The following is a 22,022-nucleotide window of genomic DNA, read 5'->3' as shown; positions in this document are numbered from 1 at the left end:
ACAGCCGTTGCTGTTTCGGAGCTGAAGGACCAGCGTTCTAAAAGTAATGGAAGTAACTGATGTCTTGTTTGAAAATGTACTTAAGTATTTGATTACTCAAACAGCAAACTAACGCGTTAGGTTACTTGTTACTGCAAAAAGTAATCAAAGTACTCTAACGTGTTACTTTGTAACGTGTTATACCCAACTCTGGTCCTGACCAGCGTGTACTGAGAGATTTCTCAAACCCAAACAGAACGAGTCATGGCTGTAGCGCACATGTTTGAATGAGCTTTGAATGATTGTAACTTTATGTCAGGAAATACATAAATCGCTCGCACTTCTTCATTGACCTTTACTCCCGTAACTGTGCCTCTGTGTTTCAGGCAGCAGGCTGACTGTCTCCGTCTGATCGAGGTGGAGGACATGCTCGAGATGGGGGACAAGCCCGACCCCATGTGCGTGTTCACATACGTCCAGTCGCTCTACAACCACCTGAAGAAGTTTGAGTAACTCTGTATCAGAGTAGATTACAAAGTTTAGACATTATTAACCACAGTGTGTTATGAGCACTTTGAATGAGCCCATGCAAACTAACAACAAACCATGAACACAGACTTTAGTGTTTGACAAATGTTTTTCTCTGCCAAATCAGTTTTATACTGTACGTTTGCATTCACAACTTTACCCCCTTCTCCTTTAAAAAAAATAGTGGGCTGACACTGATTCTTAAAACGCAGTTTCTTATAACTTGTATTGTGATGTGTGTGGCTCTAATGTTGCTGTTTTTTCTTTGTGTCGTTTACAAATCAATAGTAGAAGAGATTACCACTCACTTTAAATCGTAGTAACAGTTTGTAATAGCTGCCGTTGATCAGTCACTGTGTGAGAACATGGACAATGAGTTATGAACCAGCGCAGAGGTGATCCAGTAACGAGTTTGAGTTTTGCAATGAGGCGAAATAAAGCAATTTTCTAACATATTTCATTTTTAGTGTGAATGTTTTCCATCAGTGTGGCAAACTGCAGAATTTAAACTTCTATCCATCCATTTACAACCGCTTATCTGGGGCCGGGTCGTGGGGGCAGGCTGAACAAAGCACCCCAGACGTCCCTCTCCCCAGCAACACTTTCCAGCACCTCCTGGGGGACCCCACGGTGTTCCTATGCCAGACAAGATGTTTAATCCCTCCAGTGTGCTCTGGGTCTGCTCTGGGGCGTCCTACAAGTTGGACATGCCTGGAACACCTCCAATGGCCCGTTTCCACTGAAGAAGTTCCTGGTACTATTTGGGGGCCAGGAACTTTACAGGAACGTCCTCTCGCTCGGCCCTCTCAGCTGCCGTGTCTCCACTGAGAGGGCGGAGTAGGAGGAAGGTTCCTGTAAAGTTACCGGGCTCTGGATGTGACGTAACCGTTGCGCAACCATTTTAAAATGCCAGCAACGCCTGGACCTCTTCGTCAGTCTTGTCGTACGATTTGTCTTCCATTTCTTGCTTTTCTTCTTAGGACTCCTTTTAAAAATGCAACTCCTCATCTGCTGAGTTTTAAAAATTTGTCGCTTCCTGTTGACGTCACATCCCGCCTTGAGTATATCCAATCAGCACCAAGTAAACCCCAAGGCCCACCTAGGAGTTTTTTGGGCCCGTTCTGAGTACCTGCTCCGAGGCAGGGACTTGTTTAGCCCCTGTAAAAGTTCCGGAACTCTGTCCTTCGGGGGTGGTTCCTGCGGTGGAGACACGCACCAACGGCCCCGGCCCTGTAAAATTACCCCAAAGTTCCTGCGGTGCCCAGGTGGATCCTGATCAGATGCCCGAACCACCTCAACTGACCCCTTTCAACTCGAAGGAGCAGCGGCTCTACTCCGAGCTCCTCACCCTATCTCTAAGGCTGAGCCCAGCCCCCCACAGGAGAAACTCATTTCAGCCTCTTGTATCCACGATCTCATTCTTTCAGTCACTACCCAGAGCTCATGGCCACAGGTGAGGGTTGGGACGTAGATGGACCAGTAAATCTAAAGCTTTACCTTTAATATAATTTAAAAATGTGGGGGTGTATTTCTTTTCAGTGGCACAAGATAGGTCAGTCAGACAGGTGTGAAATTTAGGGTTTGCCAATACCAGTGATAGTTTGCATGACACCTACAGAGATCGCAGGTATTTTAAAACACTATTCACAATTAAACAATTCAGTATTTATTTGAATCATGTTATTTAGTATTAAAACAAGCAAACAAAATAGTAAGTGGACCTTGATTTAACGGGATAGTTAGACTACTTATCCACAGACATATATTACATACAGTAGATGTCAGTTGGCCCACCCCGGTTTGGAGAAGCAGACTGGAGTTCGACACGGAAACTAATCAATGTACTGCTGCTTAAATGTTCTTATTCATTTTAGATATTGAGGGGGGCATATCTCCTGTGACCCCCCCCCCTTAAAAAATCTACACCTATGTATCAAACTACTGCACTCTTTTCCAGATGAAGAGGGACATTTCATGCTCTGTTAAGTTAATCAAACATCTATCTAAATCTACTGGTAACACCCTCTCCATGTGAGAATGGCAAAATGAGAGATATTAACATGTTAATGCAGTGATGTGGGAACCAGCCCATTTATCATCTCTAACCTACATATAGGCCTATCCCATCAGCTGAACTCCTACTAGTATCCAGGGGCACATTAAGGACACACTCAGAGAACACATGATAAAAATCTTGTATAGACCATACATAATGGAGGGTTTTGGTTGCCATGGCAAATAAAACGTTTTAAAATTTCTTCCTGCAAATTATATCAGAAATAGTTTCATTAAACGGAGCCTCATGCTTTATAACAGTGTCGGTGCCATCTGCTGGTGGAATACATGTAATGCAGGCCACTGTCAGAAAGTGTAAGTAATGAGTGATCTTTTCCATACAGTACGATTCCCATAGTTTCTGTAACCAGACTGCAGGAGTAGGAGGGTCTGGATCCAGTCAGTGAATAGTGAAACATATTATAGCTGCAGTTAATAGAATCTGGAGAAGGTAAGTATGAGCCATCCTTCAATCTCAATATCGTCTGGTATTACTCTGAGTAGTGCTACCATGGCTTCCCTGGGCAAGTCAGTACCAAACACATCCGTGGGTGTTACATGTTGTCCCAATAGGTGTTAAGCGTTTGACATGCCCAGAGTGTGTGGACATAATTATTTAATTATTTCTTTTACAATAGTTTTCCATGTTAACCATGTCAATACCCAGCCCCTGTGTGTGTGCTTAGACGATGCAATAAGCCAATCCAAGAGAGGAAGAAAAATATGGGAGCTGAAAGGAAAACCTTTTAAGTTCGAATCATTAAAGGGGACCACCGCCTATATTAAGAGTTCCAGTATGTTATTTCTATGGCCTAGTAAAGTGTAATCAACATTTGTGAACATGAGCTACTCTCTCAAAGCCAGAAACCAGAGAAGAAGTCTCAAGGGGAAATTCAATTTTTTCACTCTTTTGTCATTAACACACAGGTCCGAAAGACACACACATGCACAAACAGGACCTTTTTTTTTTTTTACTATAGTCAATTAAATCCGACAAACATTTTTGTTATAACAAGAAACTTTTAATTTTTATTTTTTTTTTATTTTTATTTTATTTTTTTTCTGGCGTGGCATCAATACAGTGCCGTATTATGGGGTAAGTTTTAAAAATCTAGCCTAATTAATTTATGGTGGAGGGAGGGTCATGCATTTTCTGCCAAGGAAACTAAAAAAAATATATATTTGCAGGTTCATATATATATATATATATATATATATGTGTGTGTGTGTGTGTGTGTGTATATATATATATATATATATGTATACACAAAGAAAAATATATACAATAAAAAAAAAAAGAAGTCACACCCCAGCCACCCCCTTCCTCTGATAAATAAAGAACAGTCCCTTAAGATTTACATATCTATTATTCCAGAGAGCAGTATAATGTAAGTTAATGTGTGCTGTAGTTTAAAGTCCTGTCATGTTAAAATGTTAAAACAGCAGAGGAGTCGTTAACTTGTATGTACAATGTTTTTTAGGGGCGTGAACGCAGCGCTTCCCATTGACCAGGCATCCCTTCCGGTAGATGAGGTCAACTTTTCCCTAGATCCGCCATTTCAGTCCCGGAGTTTCTTGTTGCACATTAGTTTTGATTTTGATTTTTTTTTTTTTTGTCATTTTAACATTGTAGCGGTGGAGTGTGGGGTTTTGTGGTGTAAGAGAAGTCCCGCCAACTCAAACGCCTCGACATTACACGGTGAAGTTTCCAAAACTGTGGTTTTATACGGGATTTTTCAGGGGAAGCGTCAGTCTACCAAAGTTTTTGTATGAGTTGCGGATAGGGAGAGGCGAAGGGGAAAGGCCTCAAGCCTCGGACGGGATTTCACAGCCATGGCCGGTAATTTTGATGCCGAAGACCGCTCTAGCTGGTACTGGGGGAGGCTGAGCCGCCAGGAGGCAGTTTCTCTCCTACAGGGACAGAGACATGGCGTTTTCCTGGTGAGGGACTCAATAACCAGCCCTGGAGACTACGTGCTGTCCGTCTCAGAGAACTCCAAAGTGTCCCATTATATAATCAACAGCATCAGTAACAACCGGCAGTCTGGCTCAGGTAACGTTGAATTGTGTGTCACCTAGAAAGGTATCTGACTCAACCTGGTTCACATGTTCACCTGAGACTAACCTGACAATGTGTATGTTCATTTTAGTACTGGATTGCTGTGATTTAGCCCCGTTACGCTCCACTCTTACGCCAAGCCCCGCCAAACGTCCATTAAAAATGTTCCAATTTAATCTAATCTTGGTACATGTGGATGTATACCAGCTTTTTATAACAAACTTTTACATATACCATGTGTTTTAGAGGCCACTCCAAAATTCGGCATACATGTGGTATCATAATATTCACTCTTTTGAACAAAAATGAAAACTTTTACATGTGGTGTACACTGCCCGCTGCCGCCCACCGCGGTGTATTTTGGACCGTGTAGCATTAGCTAGCAGGCTAGCTAACAACTCAACTGTACAAATTTTGACTGAAATTGAATGTGGGTTGATTTATTGGGGGGTAATTCTCGTGTTTGACATCTAATAGTTGAACCAGACAGTTTAAAGGAAACAAGAAGTAATGCTAATGTTGTACAAATTGTGTGTGAGCAGCGTAAAGTTAAGTGAGTTACTTTTTAAATGGAGTTTGGTGCTAGTTTACAGTTTAGCTAGCTACCTATCTACAGCCAGTCTGACTTTATTTATCATTCATTACTTTTTCCTGACTGATGGTTGAGGCGTCCTCGTGTAGCTCTGTGGCCAGCGGTGGTGAGGTGGGCTGGGCTGCTGCTGCTGCTGCTGCAGGGATTGAATGGAACTGGGCAGGCTGGGCTGTCACAACTGGAGATGACTGGTCCGATTGGCGCTTGTGGAATGTCTGTGATCCTGCCCTGTTGCACACACACAGAGCCCTGCTCACAGGTCTGCTGCTGTGCTTGCACCTCCTAATGTCTGGTGCTCAGTTATTGTCCTTTCCGGGCATCCTTAGCAGTGGCTCTGCCCCCCTGCAGGAAATCATCTCCAGTTGGACGCAAAAGTTTGGGCAACCATGGTCAAATTTTTGTTTACTGTGTATAGCTCAGCAAGTAAAAGATGACCTAATTTCCAAAAGAAAAAGTTAAAGATGACACACTTCTTCAATATTTTAAGCAAAATTACTGTTTTTATTTCCAACCATTTACATTTTTTAAAAAACAAAAAAGGGCATGAAGCAAAAGTTTGGGCACCCTGCATAGTCTGTACTTAGTAGTGCTCCTTTGGCAAGTATCACAGCTTATAAACTTCTTTTGTAGCCGGCTAAGAGACTTTCAATTCATGTTTCTGGGATTTTCACCCATTCTTCTTGTAAATAAGTTAACAAGCTGATGCTCACAACACAAGACGCCATCAATTACAGCCACTAGAGTAGGAAGATTTTTTTTGTAGTTTGTCCTGAGTGGCTCGTCATTAGCCGCCATGTTCAAGTAATTTAAGCACATGAGCTTCTGCTGACATGCTGGCTAGTGATAACTGCTCTGATGCAGGACACCATGGGAGTGATTGGTGAATTTGGTGGTTGTGTAAGTGGGTTTTCTCTCAGAGCCTCCTTCTCCCAGCTTATCTCCAACACAGTGATACATACATTGAGTCTGTAGCCCTGTTTACACTGCCTCCTCAAGGCGAGAATTTCACGCCGTTATGCAGCCTCCTTGTTCTGTATAAAAGGTACAGTTGCAGAAAGGGTGGACAGACTTGTTTTGCCTTTAAAGGCGGATTAATATTTGTGCATCACCTCTTTGCAGAGCCTACGCTGTAGCCTATGCATGTGACCTACGCCGTTGTGAGCATTTATACTTGTGTGGTGGTGTGTCTGTGTCACTCTGCAGTTACACCTCCAAAACACCAGTTGTTGTTGGTGGGGTTTCTGTGAAGTGCTGTAAAGTTTAGTTGACTCAAAACACACATTAAACACACATTAAACATGGCTTAGTAGCTATAATTTCAATTACAAGTACACAATCAGCTTCACTATAACTCACAGCATTCACAGACAAACACTTGTCTTTATCTGGACACATTTTCCCCACAAATACAACATACTAATGTTATTAGCACAAGCCTATGGCATTTTACATTGTATAAATTAGCCTATCGACTAGTGGAGAAATTACAAGTAAGACATAAAATGCTATTTTGCAGAGGCTTCATTGTCTTCACAATGTATTGTTTCTTATCTCTGAAATAAGACCTCCACAGTTCCTGTTAACTGCCATTTCTTAATGACATTATAAACTGAGAAAACAGCTCCCTGAAAACCCTTTGCTATCTCCTTATAGTCTTCTCCTGCTTTGTGGGCATCAGTTATTGTAGTTTTCAGAGTGCAAGGCAGCTGTTTAGAGGAGCCCATGGCTGCTGATGGTTGGGACAACTTTTCAGGAGTCAGAGTATTTATAAAGCTTTGAAATTTGCATCACCTAGCCTTTCCCAATGATGACTGTGAACAAGCCAGAGTCCTAACAAGCTCATTAAGGTCTGAGACCCTGGTAAAAGTTGTCTGAGAGCTCAAATGTCATGGGGTGCAGAATCTTTTGCATGGTGCTCTTTTCCTTTTTTTCACTTAAAATTGTACAAAACATAAATCATGCACTGATCTTGCTTAAAATGTTGAAAACAAGGTTCAATCAATTGAAAGTGCTTTACATAAAACATCAAAAGCATTGAAGCATCTCAGTGTTAGAAATGAATATATTTTTAACTTAGTAAAATTCAGCGGCAAAAAGAAAAGTCTTCAGTCTTGATTTAAAAAAACTGAGAGTTCCAGCAGACCTGCAGTTTTCTGGGAATTTGTTCCAGATATGTGGTGCATTAAGATAAATGCTGCTTCTCCGTGTTTAGTCTTGACTGTGGGGACGCAAAGCAGAACTGTCCCAGAAGTCCTGGGTGTGATTTATCCTGCTTCATCTGAGCAGAGGAAATCTCAGTTTGTCACAAGGCTAATTTATACAGTGTAAAATGTCATAGGCTTGTGCTAATAAAGTTAGCATGTAAATTTGTTTGGAAAACCTCTTTAGTATAAGACAGTTGTTTTGTCAGTGAACCTTGTGAGTTGTAATGGAGCTGAATTTTGTAACATTACCTTTGTTAAATGTTGGTGTTGTCCCTGGTTTTATATGAGAAGAGGAAAAGTTCACTAGCTGCCAGGCTAATTTATACAATGTAAAATGCCATAGGCTTGTGCTAATAACGTTAGCATGTTGTATTTGTGGGGAAAATGTGTCCAGATAAAGACAAGTGTTTGTCTGTGAATGCTGCGAGTTATAGTGAAGCTGATTTGTGTACTTGTGTTTGAAATTGTCGCTGTTAAGCCATGATTAATGTGTGTTTAATGTGTGTTTTAAATCAACTAAACTTTACAGCACTTCACAGAAACCTCTGCTGCCAACTAGTGTTTTGGAGGTGTAACTGCAGAGTGACACAGGCACACCACTGCTCACGTGTTAATGCTCACAACGGCTTAAAAACCTCGGAACTGGAGTGATGTGATCCACTGTCTTGGTCTTCGTGAGGACTCAAGCAGCAGTGTTCTGGATCATCTGCAGCTGTGTGTTCAGTATTTAGATATAGATTTGTTGTCCTGTAGAGAGTTTGTTATGCTGTCTCTACTGAGTTCACCACCTCTTTGATGTCTTTGGTTGCATTGAGACATTGTGGACGATGTTGCAAACCAATGGCAGTATTAGATTTAGAAGACATTAGCATTCATGTGATGAATCATGCACTTAAACCACTGAATCATCCCCAACCAGACATTGAGGTTATTGTGTTTTTTATGAATGAATCATTTAAATTTCCTGGAAGATTTACTATATGGTGATATAAAACTGCATTAGACCCATTTGGGACTATATTCTGGTGTCTGATCATCCTCTTGATCTAATAGTCTCCCCCCAAACACAGACTTTTCAGTGAATAATTAATTCTCTTGCTTGCTGTGTGAATACAAAGTGAGAGCAAGCTGGTCTGTGCTGCCAGTAATATTGGCCCTTGTTGGTCTGTCTGAGAACATTGGTATGTATTTGACTGTTGCTTTGTTTTTTTTTCTCCTGTCATTTATTTTTTACCTTTTCATCCTTTCCTCTGCCAGGTTTGGCTCCTCCTCGGTTTCGGATCGGGGATCAGGAGTTTGAGGCGCTGCCGGCCCTGCTGGAGTTTTATAAGATCCACTACCTGGACACCACCACACTCATAGAGCCCATAAACAAGGCCAAGCACACAGGATTCATCAGCTCCTCTGCTGGCGTCCCGCAGCAGCCCGAGGAGGCAGAGTTTGTTCGGGCGCTATTTGATTTCCCCGGCACCGATGAGGAGGACCTCCCCTTCCGCAAGGGCGACATCCTACGAGTGCTGGAGAAGCCCGAGGAGCAGTGGTGGAACGCTGCTAACCAGGATGGCCGAGCCGGGATGATCCCAGTGCCCTACGTGGAGAAGTACCGGCCTGCCTCGCCCACTGCTGCCGGCCTGGGTCCCCCTGCTGGGGGGACTGGACAGGGGGTGCAAGTTGGAGGGGTAGTGGGCAGCACAGACGGAACAGGGGCCCCTCAGGCCAACCCTCTGGGGGACCCGGGCCAGTATGCTCAGCCTGTGGTCAACGCCCAGCTCCCTAACCTACAGAACGGGCCTGTCTATGCCCGAGCCATTCAGAAGAGGGTGCCCAACGCCTACGACAAGACAGCGCTTGCTCTAGAGGTAGCTATTCCACCCAGCATTCATTTTCTCCACGGCTGTCCTTCTATTGACTGCTAACCTCTTTTGCCTCTCTGTTTTCTGTTTGTGGCTCTCAGCTGAGGCAGTGTAGATTGTCCCGATTGTTAATGGCTTACTCATGCATGTGAGCATACACACAAAGTATCTTTACAAATGCAAGCTGACAGCGCACATGAAGACATTCACAGTGGAGATGGCACTATAGAAAAAGACAGACACAGATCCTTTACAATCGCCTCTCTTTATGTTCACATCGTGGATTAATGTGAGCGTAACACTGGAGCCCAGTGAAACAAGGCATGTTGTTTTTAGTTGCTGTCTTCGGACAGATAAGTAAACAGTGTTTGCTCAGATTAGTAAACAAAGTGCAAACAACAGTGGAGGTGAGTTTGACAGCTAATTCGTCATGAATCCTCTAAGGCTGTCCCATAGGAGTCTGAACTCACTGTGTCCATATCACACACACACTGTTGACTGTGACCATCTCGGCTGTCAGCAAACTGATGGTTAATAAGACTGACCTGTTAACTCACAACCCAAAGACGTCATCGATTACAGCCGAGAAAGTAGGAAGATTTTTATGTAGTTCATCCTGAGTGGCTCATCATTAGCCGCCATGTTTTAAGTAATTTCAGCACAGGAGCTCTTCCTGACATGTTCGCTGCTCTGATGCAGGACACTGTGGAAGTGCTTGGTGATATTTGTGGTGGTGGTTGTGTCAGTGGGTTTTCTCTCAGAGCCTCCTTCTCCCAGCTTATTTCCATCACAGTGATGCATACAGTGAGTCTGTAGCCCCTTTTACACTGCCTCCTCAAGGCGAGAATTTCATGCCATTATGCTGCCTCGCTGCTCTGTATAAAAGGTACAACCACAGAATGGGTAGACAAAGGCGGATTTATACATCATCAGCTCAGTGCAGACCCTACGCTGTAGTCTACACACATGGCCTACACCGTTGTGAGCATATATACTTGTGCAGTGGTGTGACTGTGTCACTCTGCAGTAGTTACAGTCTAGTGTAACTCTGCAGAGTAGCAGTGGGGTTTCTGTGATGTGCTATAAAGTTTAGTTGTTGCAAAACACACATTAAACACACATTAAACTTGGCTTAACAGCGACAATTTCACACACAAGTACACAAATCAGCTTCACTATAACTCGCAGTATTCACAGACAAACACTTGTCTTTTGCTAGACACATTTTCTCCACAAAGACAACATGCTAACGTTATTAGCACAAGCCTATGGCATTTTACTTTGTATAAATTAGCCATTTAACAGCAACACTTAACAAAGGTGACATTACAAAATTCGGCTCCCATTACAACTCACTAGCTTCACTGACAAAACAATTGTCTTATATTAAACACGTTTTCTATACAAATTCAACATGCTAACGTTATTATCACAAGGCTATGGCATTTTACATTGTATAAATTAGCCTAGCAATTAGCGGAGATTTTCTCTGCACAAATGAAGCCAGGATAAAGAGGGCAGGAGATTTAAAAAGAAGCTGTTAGCAGTTAGCAGCTTACTCAAAGAATAAGAACAGTGGCAGTAAATGAAAATGCAAATTAGGAAAACAAAGAGATTCAGTAGCTCCTTACCCTCCAAGCAGAGGACGAGATCAGACGCCATGTAACAGGGACGGTAAATGATTGTTATTGCCATGTAGCAGCCCTATGTGGGATCTCTGTGTAAAAATAAAAGGGGCCTGTGTTAAACTCAGGGAGAGCTGCAGACGACTAGATTCAGAAGCTAAAGCTGAATTCAATAAAATATGTTTACTGACAAAATAAATGTAATCAATCTACACACACAGTACCAACTTTCAACACAGCCAGCTCTTAAATTCCTCAGCTGTTGATCCAAGTCTTCTCAAGAAACAGACGGCACCATTTTGTTTGAAATAACGAGAGACGAAGATGTTGTGTGCCTCTGTATGAGACAGAGCAGACTAGATGTGTTTACAAACCTCTGCTGCCGTTAAAATAGGTCACAGTATATTCGTGCAGCCTGCTGAAGTCTAGACTATTTGTTGGAAGCACTGACAGAAGTCAAGATTCATCACAGCGCTGCACACCGTACTTTCACTGGAGATAAGGACCAGCAATTATTCCGTAATTTACAACAGGCTGTGTTATTTTGAAACTAAATCCTATTTAAAGTGCGCCGTCTGCAAAACAGTGTGTAACCTGGAATTACAACATCCTGTGATTTTCATCTGCTCGCTGTAATTTACTTCCTCTGAGCGTCTGCCTCACCTGTTTTTAGTTTCTGACATTAAAAATTCTCCACATGAGACAGACCACCAACCCATGTAAAATGGTCACTGCAGTTAGGACTGACTGAGGGTTTAAAGGTGAATAAAATAACGTCTGGGCTGAAGCTGCTGCAGCCTCCAAGACATCTGAATTAACCCCCTTATCTTTTTGATATGTTAAGCAAACACTTCTGATGTTGTGCCCTCTATTGGTGGTCCTACATACCACCATTGCTCAGCTATTGCCATGAAAAATAGCAACAGAAAAATGGCTGCAAAAATGGTGACCCCAGTGTGCAAAATTCACTTTTGTTGCCTACTGGCCAAATGGCTAGTGACTGATCAAAGTTATCCTGCTACTCAATGGATAATCGTTGTGTTTTTTGGCCGGTGAATGGAGCACATTTACCTGCAACTTTTTTACCAGCATTTGGCTTGTGCTAGTTTTGTACTCTGGGTGACTCAGCTGTACAGATTGATGTTGCATGCTTCTTTTATTGTGATGAAAAAAATGTTAATGTTAAATGCTTCCAGCAACTTCTGCCACAGCTTCCATTTTGACTGTACAAGAGACAGGTGTGTCACTCAAACTGGTTGAGTAGGGCGAATCAAAATAGCCTCCCTTCCTCAAACTGAAACTACCCATGAACACAGCGTCAGGCTGAATGAATGAAGTGAAATAAAATGCATCCAGTGTGATTCTCAGGCTAAAGCAGCTTATGTGAAAATAAACATGTAGAACCCAACTTTATGTAGGCTTGAAAACTGAGGTATCAGTCAGTTGTACATGCAAATAAGTAATCAGATATGTAGTGTCACATTGTTCCTGTATATCAGTCTGACTAGGATGACTGTATGTGGTTTTGCAGCAGTTGTTAAGATGAAGATGGGTCAGTCAATTTTCTGTCAATACTGTTCTTTCTGCAGGCTTGATAGAATTTGAGTCAGACATTGAGCTTATTGATATGTTCGACTTGCATGAACTGATCCTGCCAGTTAATGTGGAGCAGAAAGAAAAAGTTGCCCCCTTCACACTGCCTGTTCAAGGCGGGAATATCGCTGATATGCCGCCTCGCAGCTCTGTATATAAGGTATGATCTTGAAATGGGACGGGGGTCAGAGTGGTCTCACTTTTAAGCCGCCATGGGAGGTAGTAACAGCACAGAAATGGTGTCTGTATAAACGGGACAACTGGCGGGACGGGACCATTGTTTTTACGTGCAGCACACCACAGGAGATTTAAAAAGCAGTTAGCAGCTAACTTAAAGAAGAACAGCTGTTTTAAATATCTGCAAATTGGGAAAGCAGTGAGATTCTTGAGTTTTGTACCCTCTGAGCAAAGGAAGAGATCAGCCGCCATATAACAGAGACAGTAAATTATTGTTGCTGCCATGTTATACCATTGTTATTGTTTATAAAGTGCTGCCGATGTGTGTGTGCTCGTAAGGCTACGTCGTAGGTTACACTGTAGACTTTGCGTTGACGTAGAGGCTATGCTGTAGGTGTGGTGTTGACTTGACACAGAAGTATAAATCCCGCTTAAGGTGGCATCGGACGTAGTTACGGCGCCAAAAACGATGTCTTTATAAATGGGACAGCTGGCAGGACGTGATCATGGGCAGCACAGATGTGACATTTTGACAACGTGTTATGCATCCTCGGGAGATTTAAAAAGTAGCTGTTAGCAGTTAGCGGCTAACTCAAAGAAAAAGAACGGCAGTAAATGTCAGCAAACTGGGAAAACAGTGAGATTCGGGAGCGAGATCTGCCACCAAAAACAGAGACGGTACATGATTGTTATTGCCATGTTATGCTATTGTTATTGTTTACAAAGCGCTGCCAACACGCATGGTATATGTCACATTAGAGGCCGATGCTGTTGTGTTACATGTCACGCCTCTTTTGAGTCAGTGATGCCAGCATGCTGTCTATAATTACACACTGGAGTGGTCTGATGCTAATGCCGTGTAAAGAATGCAAAGGCGGCATAATCTAGGGACTTCGTAGCAGCCCTATAGCGCAATCTCTGTGTCGAAAGGGTTCGTGTGTGTATTGTCGCCCTGCATTAATGTTGTTTTTTGTCATTTCACAGCTGGGCGACATGGTAAAAGTGACCAAGATCAACGTGAACGGCCAGTGGGAGGGTGAGTGCAAGGGCAAACGAGGCCACTTCCCCTTCACCCATGTTCGACTGTTGGAACAACACCATCCTGATGACGAGAGCTGAGAAACACACGCACTCCGCATCACCTCGACCGTGTCCAGCACATCCCTTCTCTTATGGTCATTTTATCATGCTCGGAAAGAAAAAGATTTATACAAGCACACAGTATATGAACCTATGAGCTCAACGGGTCAGGCTCTCCTGACCCTGCCAGCACAAGACGTGTTGGGTCATCTTACCTACTGTCATTTTCAAGAGTTTACACTAAGGTCAGACTGATATCGGTTAGCCTATATTAGTTTTTTTTTTTTTTTTCATTACACACATTCCTCTTTGACTACTTCTCCAAAAGCTGCAGTTAAGTATTTCTTGTATTCCGACGGATAACAGTATTTGTAGGTTTAATATTTATTAATATGTTACACTTTAAAGAAGCACACTTGTGTGTTGTCCGGAGCAGAATCGTGTAGGAAGCTCGATTATCAATTTAATATCTGTGCATCCAGCTCAGAGTTAGGATTGTTAAGCCTAGCTTAGCTACACAACTGAAAGCAGGGGTTAAACACAAGCCCCGAGGAACTGAATCATTAGGTTGTTAAAGTTGGGAAATTCACTAATAGGCAAATCCAGAGCTGTTTTCCTACTGTCATTCACGTGAGCAAGCCTGAGACTGAGCGGTCGGGAGGCAGGGTTAAAGGAAAGGCTAATGTGCCTGCTGTATGGGCTCATGGATGTGGAAAATCCAAGTAATTTTATACCCGGAACTAGGGCTGCACAATTTATCGAATATTAATCACGATTACCATCTTGGTTTCCCACAAATAAATGAACATGATCGCCTGCGAGATTGATGTTTTTAAATGTGTGCTTCGCTCATATAAAACTGCTGCGCTGCATTTAAAATCAAGCGCTTCCTTAATGAACAGCCAGTCTCTACCTAAGAGCTGTCGCATGTGCACCCTGCAGCAGCAACCTGTACAAAAACTCTTCTGACTGCTGCGATTGCAGACGGGCAAAACAAAAAACAACCATCATCATCTGTTGTTCGGATGGTTTTCAGATTTAGTAGGGAATAAATCATATGCAAAGAGTGCACAAGACCTCTGCCCTGAAAAAACAATACAGTCTGCAGATCAATGAACGCATAAAGGCCGGGAAGAATAACTACCACAGAAATTGAATGACACTCATCCCATTCTTGCGAACATTACTTCACTACATCCCCATTCATGTCCGGCGACAAGACATCAGACATCCATGACAGTGACGCTGCAGCGCGGCATGGTATTGGTGACCGCCGTTAATAAAAGGAAAGACAAGAAATGCAGGGGCAGATACATATCCATAGTAGATGCACTGAATTCAGGTGAAGAGGAACCTTGTAAGTCTGATTTTGATGCAAAGATTTATTAATTACTAGGAAAGTAGCACATGAACGTGAGAGTGCTGTTTATATACATGTGAAAGTGCAATTAAAACAATTCTGGTTCTCATTTTAATCAAAATAATCATGTTATCATTTTGGATGTAATCGTGCGTGGAACTAAAGGCAATAGGAGATATTGGATAGTTAGGATTTTGGTAAAATGTCAGTTCAGACAGTTTCAGTCCAAAACAGGCAGTTTTAGGCGCCAGTAACCGATATCAGTCGAACCCTAGTTTACACACCTCCAGCCCAGTATTGAAGTCTGCAGAGTCGACCCACTCTTCCTCTCCTGTGTCAGCTGTGTATCCCCACCCACTTCATTTCATTCACACACTGAAGGGAAGAAAAAGAAATCGATTGCACACAGGAGACAAAACACTCGGCTTCTCTCACAGAATCATGAATCAGTGAGTTCTCGTAGTGCCAGACTGTGAACCTCGGAGCGAAACGAACAAAGACTTGTCCTGATGACTCCGTCTTGTGGAGAAGACGACTTCACCGACCTATTACATCCCACACTACAAACCAAGTCCTCTTTTTTTGTACTAAAAGTGGAAAATATTATGATAGAATTGACTATATATATACACACACCTTACATGCTAAATACTGTAAACTTTTTTTTTCCTTTCATTATATTTGATTTTCTCTGACTTGTTTTTGTTACCAGAGACTATACACTTATTATTGTATGTTCCTCTTTTAAAACACTATTCAGCGCCAGCATGGATGACTTCAAATGCAGCAGTGTGAAAGAACAAAATAAGCACCCTTTCATGGAGGAAGGAAAGATCCCCTGAGGCTGTTTTAGAAGATGAGTGGAGAAAGGTTGAGCGATTTTATTTTTGTCTTCTAGCAGGGTTTTTATGGCATTGTTAATCAGAGATGCTTTAAAGATGAAATCCACCTAAAAACACTAAATGCTTTTGCATTTTTATGTGTAACTGGTCAAACAGACGTGTCACTTTATGTCTTTTTTTTTTGTGCCATGATTGACATTTGCTGCAGGTTTATTGTTCTCATCAGCTTTTTCCACATTGAATACACATGTTATCATTACACATAAAGCTTTTTTAACACACACAGGCCCACTGAGCAGTGTGTCAATATGAAAATAAACCACAAAATGTCCTGTTACTGTAGGATTCTTTCTCTCTTTAGCTAAATGTCATTTTCCAACTGTTTGAGAATACACCCTTAGACCTTTTCCTCAAAAGCAGGCAGTACAGTCACCAACTTGTGATGTCCTTCTTAACATTATTCCTGTTTATACTAAGGGTAGCCCGGTGAACACTAAAAGGTGGCTTGCAAATGGTTGTAAGATGTGTTGAACAGCGATGAGACTGATCTAACGCTGTTACCAGTAATAATAACACTGTGTTTTAAAGGTATACTCTTCAGGATTGTTGGTTACTAGGGCTGTACCCAACTCAGAATTATGTCCCATGGAAAGTTTTTAAAGTTTGAACAGGCTCAGCGGGACTTTGAGTGTGACAGTGCCATTCACGTCACAGTCAACAAGCTAACTGCGCTAACGAATGATTGTAATTGTGCAAGAAGGTTTTTGCTAACACTAGATATCAAAGAAAAGCCAGAGACTGTGTCAAAGAAGAGAGGCGATAACATATTTTTGGCGTTGTTGGCAGGATAATAAGTTTATACCAGGGTCATGTACACTATGCTGTCCATAGCAGAGAGTAGCATGAAAGTAAAGAACGCTCACTCAGCAGCAAAATCTGGGGACCAAAACATCTCCAGAAGTACACTGCACAGCACGCTGACTAGCAAAAAGCCCCCACAACTGCTCAACTTGAAGAGTCGACAGAGGGGTCTCCAAATGATGGTTCGCCTCTGGGACTCGGTTATTGTTCGTACATACTGTTGTATGTGCTCGCCAGCAAAAGAGAAAGTAAAAGCCAAGCCCAGATTCACTCTCGTTGGGCATTTAGCCTCACTATATTTGTGTTTATCTGCGCTTATTCTCTTGGATGCATCCTGCTGACTGTCCCCAATTAACCTAACCTGCATGTGGGAGGAATCCGGAGTACCCTGACACAGGGAAAATATCAAGCTCCACACAGAAGGGCTCTACCACCCAGGGTTCGAATCAGGAACCATTTGCTAACCACTGCATGCCGCAGAGTTAATACAGTACATTTGCTTTTGAGAAAATCCTGCATAGTATACCTTTAAGAAAAAAAATCATCCTGTGGTTTATAGCAAACTGAGATTGGGTTGTACCTGATATGTATCGCCTTTTCCATGATACATAAATGCAATGAATACTTCCTGGTAAGCTAAAGTAGGAACATGGTGAGTGACAAACCTCAGCTGTTGTTTTCTTGTCAGTCACCAGGGAGGATCTGCAGTTACGTCCTCTCTACCTCGTGTTTTGAGTAGGAATTTACTGGCCTGAAGCCTGCATGGCTCCATCAGTCAGTCAGTATTGTTTTTGATATGTTAAAATGAACAAGACGCTTTCTGTAGCACTCAACATAAATACATTCTGTTTCCAAATCACATATTCAACACAGCCCTCGGGTCAGATGTATTAATAATGCCTGTGCACAAAAATCATTCGTGTGTCACGTCCCAAACATATTTATAGTCAAGACCGTAAGCTGAGGTGTACATACATGTGTATTGGTGTATATATATGTATATGCAGCATAGGCATGGTTTTCTTAAAGAAGTATGACATAGTTAAGAAGAAAGGAAAGATAAGCTGAGAGACAGAATCTAATCATATGTCCAGTTTCACAAAGTGTGAATAACTTGTGCAGTCTGAACACCTGCTGTATCTTTACTATATATGCAATCAAAGGCACATTTATTCATCAGGGTTCCCACAGTCATGGAAAACCTTGAAATTTCATGGAATTTCACAATCATATTTTCCAGGCCTGGAAGAAGTCCATTTAAAGTTTTGAAAAAGTCACAGAATTTTTATATGTATTGAAATTGTTTCAGTTATCTACCATGGAGTACCTTTCATATATTGTTACTAGGCCTGCCCCCGACTTAGAATATTCCTCGTCGACCAGTAGTCATCATTTAGGGACATTAGTCGACTAGTCGCCCGCATGTTTACAATATTAATGTAATGATTAAATGATATATTTTGGTGGTTTGAGTTGAAGGTGTGAGAAAGAATAGTGTCAGTAACATTGTTAACACTGTGCTACATTACAGAGAAATACAAAAGCGTACTAATGAACCTTCATTAATATAGGCCTATATTTTATCTACAAGTGCACGTCACACACTGAGCGAGCCGCCTGTTAATGATGCTGTGGGCTAATGGGCATGTAGCTACTTCCATGTTTCAGATGATACGTCATGTTTGTAGTCGACCAATGAAGATGAGTTTACATATCACCTTGGGTTCGTCCTTCACCTTCTCAAAATGATCCCACACTTTGGATTTCCTGCCCGACATGTTATTAACTAGCCTGTGGAATAACCACAGGTACCAGCCCTGGAAATTAGGAGCCGTACACATCGTGTGTCTTTAACCGCCTGGAAAACATGAGGTCGGGTACTCTTGTGCCTTTTTTGTGCCAGCTTTTAAGAGCGTGGCTCCAGGTTTTTCTCAATTTATTTTCTGTAGCTGTCGAGGTAATGTTGCTCTAATGTGCGTCTATTTAACAGTTTCATTAACCGTCACGTACATTTCTTCATTTTCTCCCCGCGTCACGTCTCCCTAGCTGAAACTATCTTTGTTTAGAGTTTGAATCGGATATGTTTCAAGAACGCCAAGCAAGTTTGTCAAAAAAATATTATGGGTCCTTGAAAAGGAAAAAAAGTAATGGAAAACTTTTGAAATTGTGTTTGTGAAATTGTGGGAACCCTGATTCCGTGTGCTGCAAGTTGCCCCAGTTGTATATTGTTGAACAACTTTTTAAAAACCCAACTGGTTTTTGGTTATTTTGCTGCTCTTCGTCACCATGTCTTCAGACTGATGGAGAAAATGGAAGTATATCTAACTGGGAGTTAAAATCAGGCCTGTGAACCAGCGTATAATTTTACACTATCTCTGAGTGCAGACATCTGCATTTGTATGAACACACAGTTTCTCCATCACAGAATGTTTATGCATCTGACCCCAGATATCCTGAAATGTAGTCTGGGTTTACAATGTGTTAATAAATTGTGAAGATTTCCCTCCATTTCTTGTTATTGAGACTTAAATTTAAAAAACATATTTTTTGTATGCTGCCATGTTTTTACTACCACAATATGTTTATTAAGTTTTTTGAGCCACATCTATGGGTCATTTAATAAAACACATGCAATAGCTCTGAAGCCCCATATTCCACGTTTCTTTAAGGTTACATTTTTGAGCTCAGCAAAAATATCAAATCAAGAACATCCAGTGGTTAATGTGCTGATAAAAAGTCAGCTGTGTGCAACTCCATTATTCACCTCTACAGAGAGCCTGTGGAGAGCTTGCATGGGTACACAAGAGACCAATGAACACTACATAACTGATGCAATTTCAGCATGTTAGTGATTTAGGGGAAGCAGAATGTTTTAAAAAATGTGGTGAGATCAGTGTATCCCAAAACACGGCATCCTGTCACATGTTGTTTTAGGAATTTAAAATCATCTATTGTATGATTTGTAATGACAAGCTTACACAATCTAAACTGAAAATACAAAATGCAATTTCATTTGTCAAGTCTGGTTACCTCTGGCATATCTTCCTGAGACCTGAACGTTTGTGTGGTATGCATTTTTAATTTCTCCTAGCTATTTGGGATCAGTAGGACCTGATGAGTTTAAAAAACTAAACATTGTCAAGGATAATAATGTCCCAATGTCTTCAAATGAGTACTTCCTAATTAACAGCGTCTTAGCTTATTTCTGTTGCGAAAATTGATCAAATGTGTTGCCATATCAACCTATAAACATTATTAATCATAAATAAACAAGTTTCAACCCTAAAATGTGATCAGATTTAGAACCTTGTTCGCTTTTGTGTTAGGATCGGGTGCAGACTGACTTGGCAGAGACGGCTGCCATCTTGTTATTACATGGATTAGTGTATTGTACTCTTACTACGACTAGATGGCACAAACAAGTGTCCACGAACGAGGACAACAGGTCTAAGTTAAGTAGAATGAAGTATAAAGTGCAGGAAACCAAAAATGTGATGTCCACATATGAGGACACGGGGTCTCAGGAGGTTATTTTTGACATCAATTGGATATAAAAGAAATGTTTCGGTGGTTGTAAGGAGTGTTTGTGTTTCACAGACTGGTCTTTCCATTCTGTCGTGTCACTTGTGTTTTTTAATTTTTGTTGTAATGCCTTTATGCAAAGTGTTCATCGGGTATTACATTCAGATGCACGACACTGAGCTCTCACTGATTGTTGCCTTTGGGAGAAAATTCTCATTTCATAGTCATGGCATTACAGCTGTGCCACAGCAGTTTGTCAAAGACCAATTAATACTTTAAATTTTTTTTTATTTTAAGAAGATACCACTGATGATCCTACAACGTGCACCTTATCTCCTCTACAGCTCAAGAAGAATTGCATCAGGTCTCATCATGCCAAATAATGTTAAACTACTTTTCTTGCCATTTTTTGTTTTTGTGCCATTTTGTGCCCTGACTCTGAAGAGGACCGGAACAAGCAAAAATAGGATTTATTTTTTTTTTTTTTAAAAAAAGATTGTACAGTGTGTCAAAGTGTTATGAAAATACATTATTTGAAGTTAAAATTTACGTCTTTTTTTATTTTATTTTTTTATTTTCTGTAGCATGTAATGTGTTAATATACCTAGTCAATAAAAATATACCAGATTGTCAGTTTTGGCTGTCTCTGTATTACTTACTTACTCCTCTTCATCCCCAGTGGGACACAAGGCTTTAATGAACTCTATTCTTTGCATCTGAACTCAAGTTCATTCGTCCCCTCAGTGTGGTTCGTTTGGGCAGGTGTCAACACAGCAATCACACTCGGGTGTGCACCAAAACAACTGGACTGACACCTTCTTGAAGAGGTGGTCTCAGTTCGGTTACAAACGAATTCTGGTGCGGTTCGTTTGTGGTGAGAACGTGTTCCGACCTGGATCTGAACCAACTGCAGTCACATGACACATTGTTTGGGTTAAACATGAGCATGTTACAGTCCTGGAGGATTATTAATGTGCACCTCCTCCTGTACTGCCTTAATATGCACATTCAGCACATCCAATGCATCAAAACATTGTTTTCTAGTTGGAGCCGCGCCTCGTTTTCAAACTGTATGGTTTGACTAAAATGAACAATGACAGCAATATAGTCCACGATGAGCAGCGCTAAAATCAACCTGCGTAGTTGTCCCTCCATTGTGACATTAGAAAGTGTCACATTTATCTTGCAAGTGTACTCTTCTTCAACGTTTGCTTTACTTCCTGGATTTTTCCCACATGGAAATTCTGACCAATCAAGAGCAGCTTTCTCACACAAGGCATTTGATCTGGTCCGCTTGTAAATGCTGCCGTGAGAACACGAACCAACTCAGCTTTGTAATAAAGTTAGTCCCTGATTCAGACCAAAGCAAGACAACTCTAGCTCTGAAAGCACCCTTACAGACGGTCTCCTTTACAGTGGTGGTCTTTTTTTCTGCAATACCGTGAAGTGTTTGTCATGCATAATGTGTGCAAAAACTGTCCCAGATTTCAAAATTCAATAATGTAAAATGTGAGGTTTTTAGAGTTAGTAAAAACATTCCTTTCAAATCTGTGGGCGGGTTGCAGAGCTCAGATCATATTTTAAAAAATAACTAAGTAAAAAAGTTGTATATCCCTCCATTTTCCCACAAAAAACAAATCCTTCCCAAGTGACAAGCCTCCCCCTTGTTGCACCACCCCTCCCCCTCGTAAG

At 41.5% G+C, this 22,022-nt stretch overlaps 2 protein-coding genes across 2 annotated transcripts in view; both read left to right on the top strand.

The window, feature by feature from the left end:
• The window catches only part of LOC126385408 (smoothelin-like protein 2), a 20,543-nt gene extending 19,594 nt beyond the window's left edge, over nt 1-949 (top strand). The window contains exon 14 of the mRNA XM_050037108.1: nt 366-949. Within this exon, the coding sequence (XP_049893065.1) occupies nt 366-492 (127 nt within the window). The 3' untranslated portion in view covers nt 493-949. The remainder of the gene's footprint in view (nt 1-365) is intronic.
• A 3,154-nt stretch (nt 950-4,103) lies between these two features.
• LOC126385461 (adapter molecule crk-like) lies at nt 4,104-16,282 on the top strand. Its single transcript, XM_050037196.1, has 3 exons — nt 4,104-4,615; nt 8,675-9,276; nt 13,650-16,282. The coding sequence occupies exons 1-3, from the start codon at nt 4,396-4,398 to the stop codon at nt 13,782-13,784; spliced, it is 957 nt and encodes a 318-aa protein (XP_049893153.1). The 5' UTR covers nt 4,104-4,395; the 3' UTR covers nt 13,785-16,282.
• The last annotated feature ends 5,740 nt before the right edge of the window (nt 16,283-22,022 follow it).

This window comes from Epinephelus moara, chromosome 3 (genome assembly GCF_006386435.1).
Source record: "Epinephelus moara isolate mb chromosome 3, YSFRI_EMoa_1.0, whole genome shotgun sequence".
Taxonomy (NCBI): Eukaryota; Metazoa; Chordata; class Actinopteri; order Perciformes; family Serranidae; genus Epinephelus; species Epinephelus moara.
The sequence above is the reverse complement of the archived record's forward strand: the minus strand, read 5'-3'. Positions and strand labels throughout refer to the sequence as shown.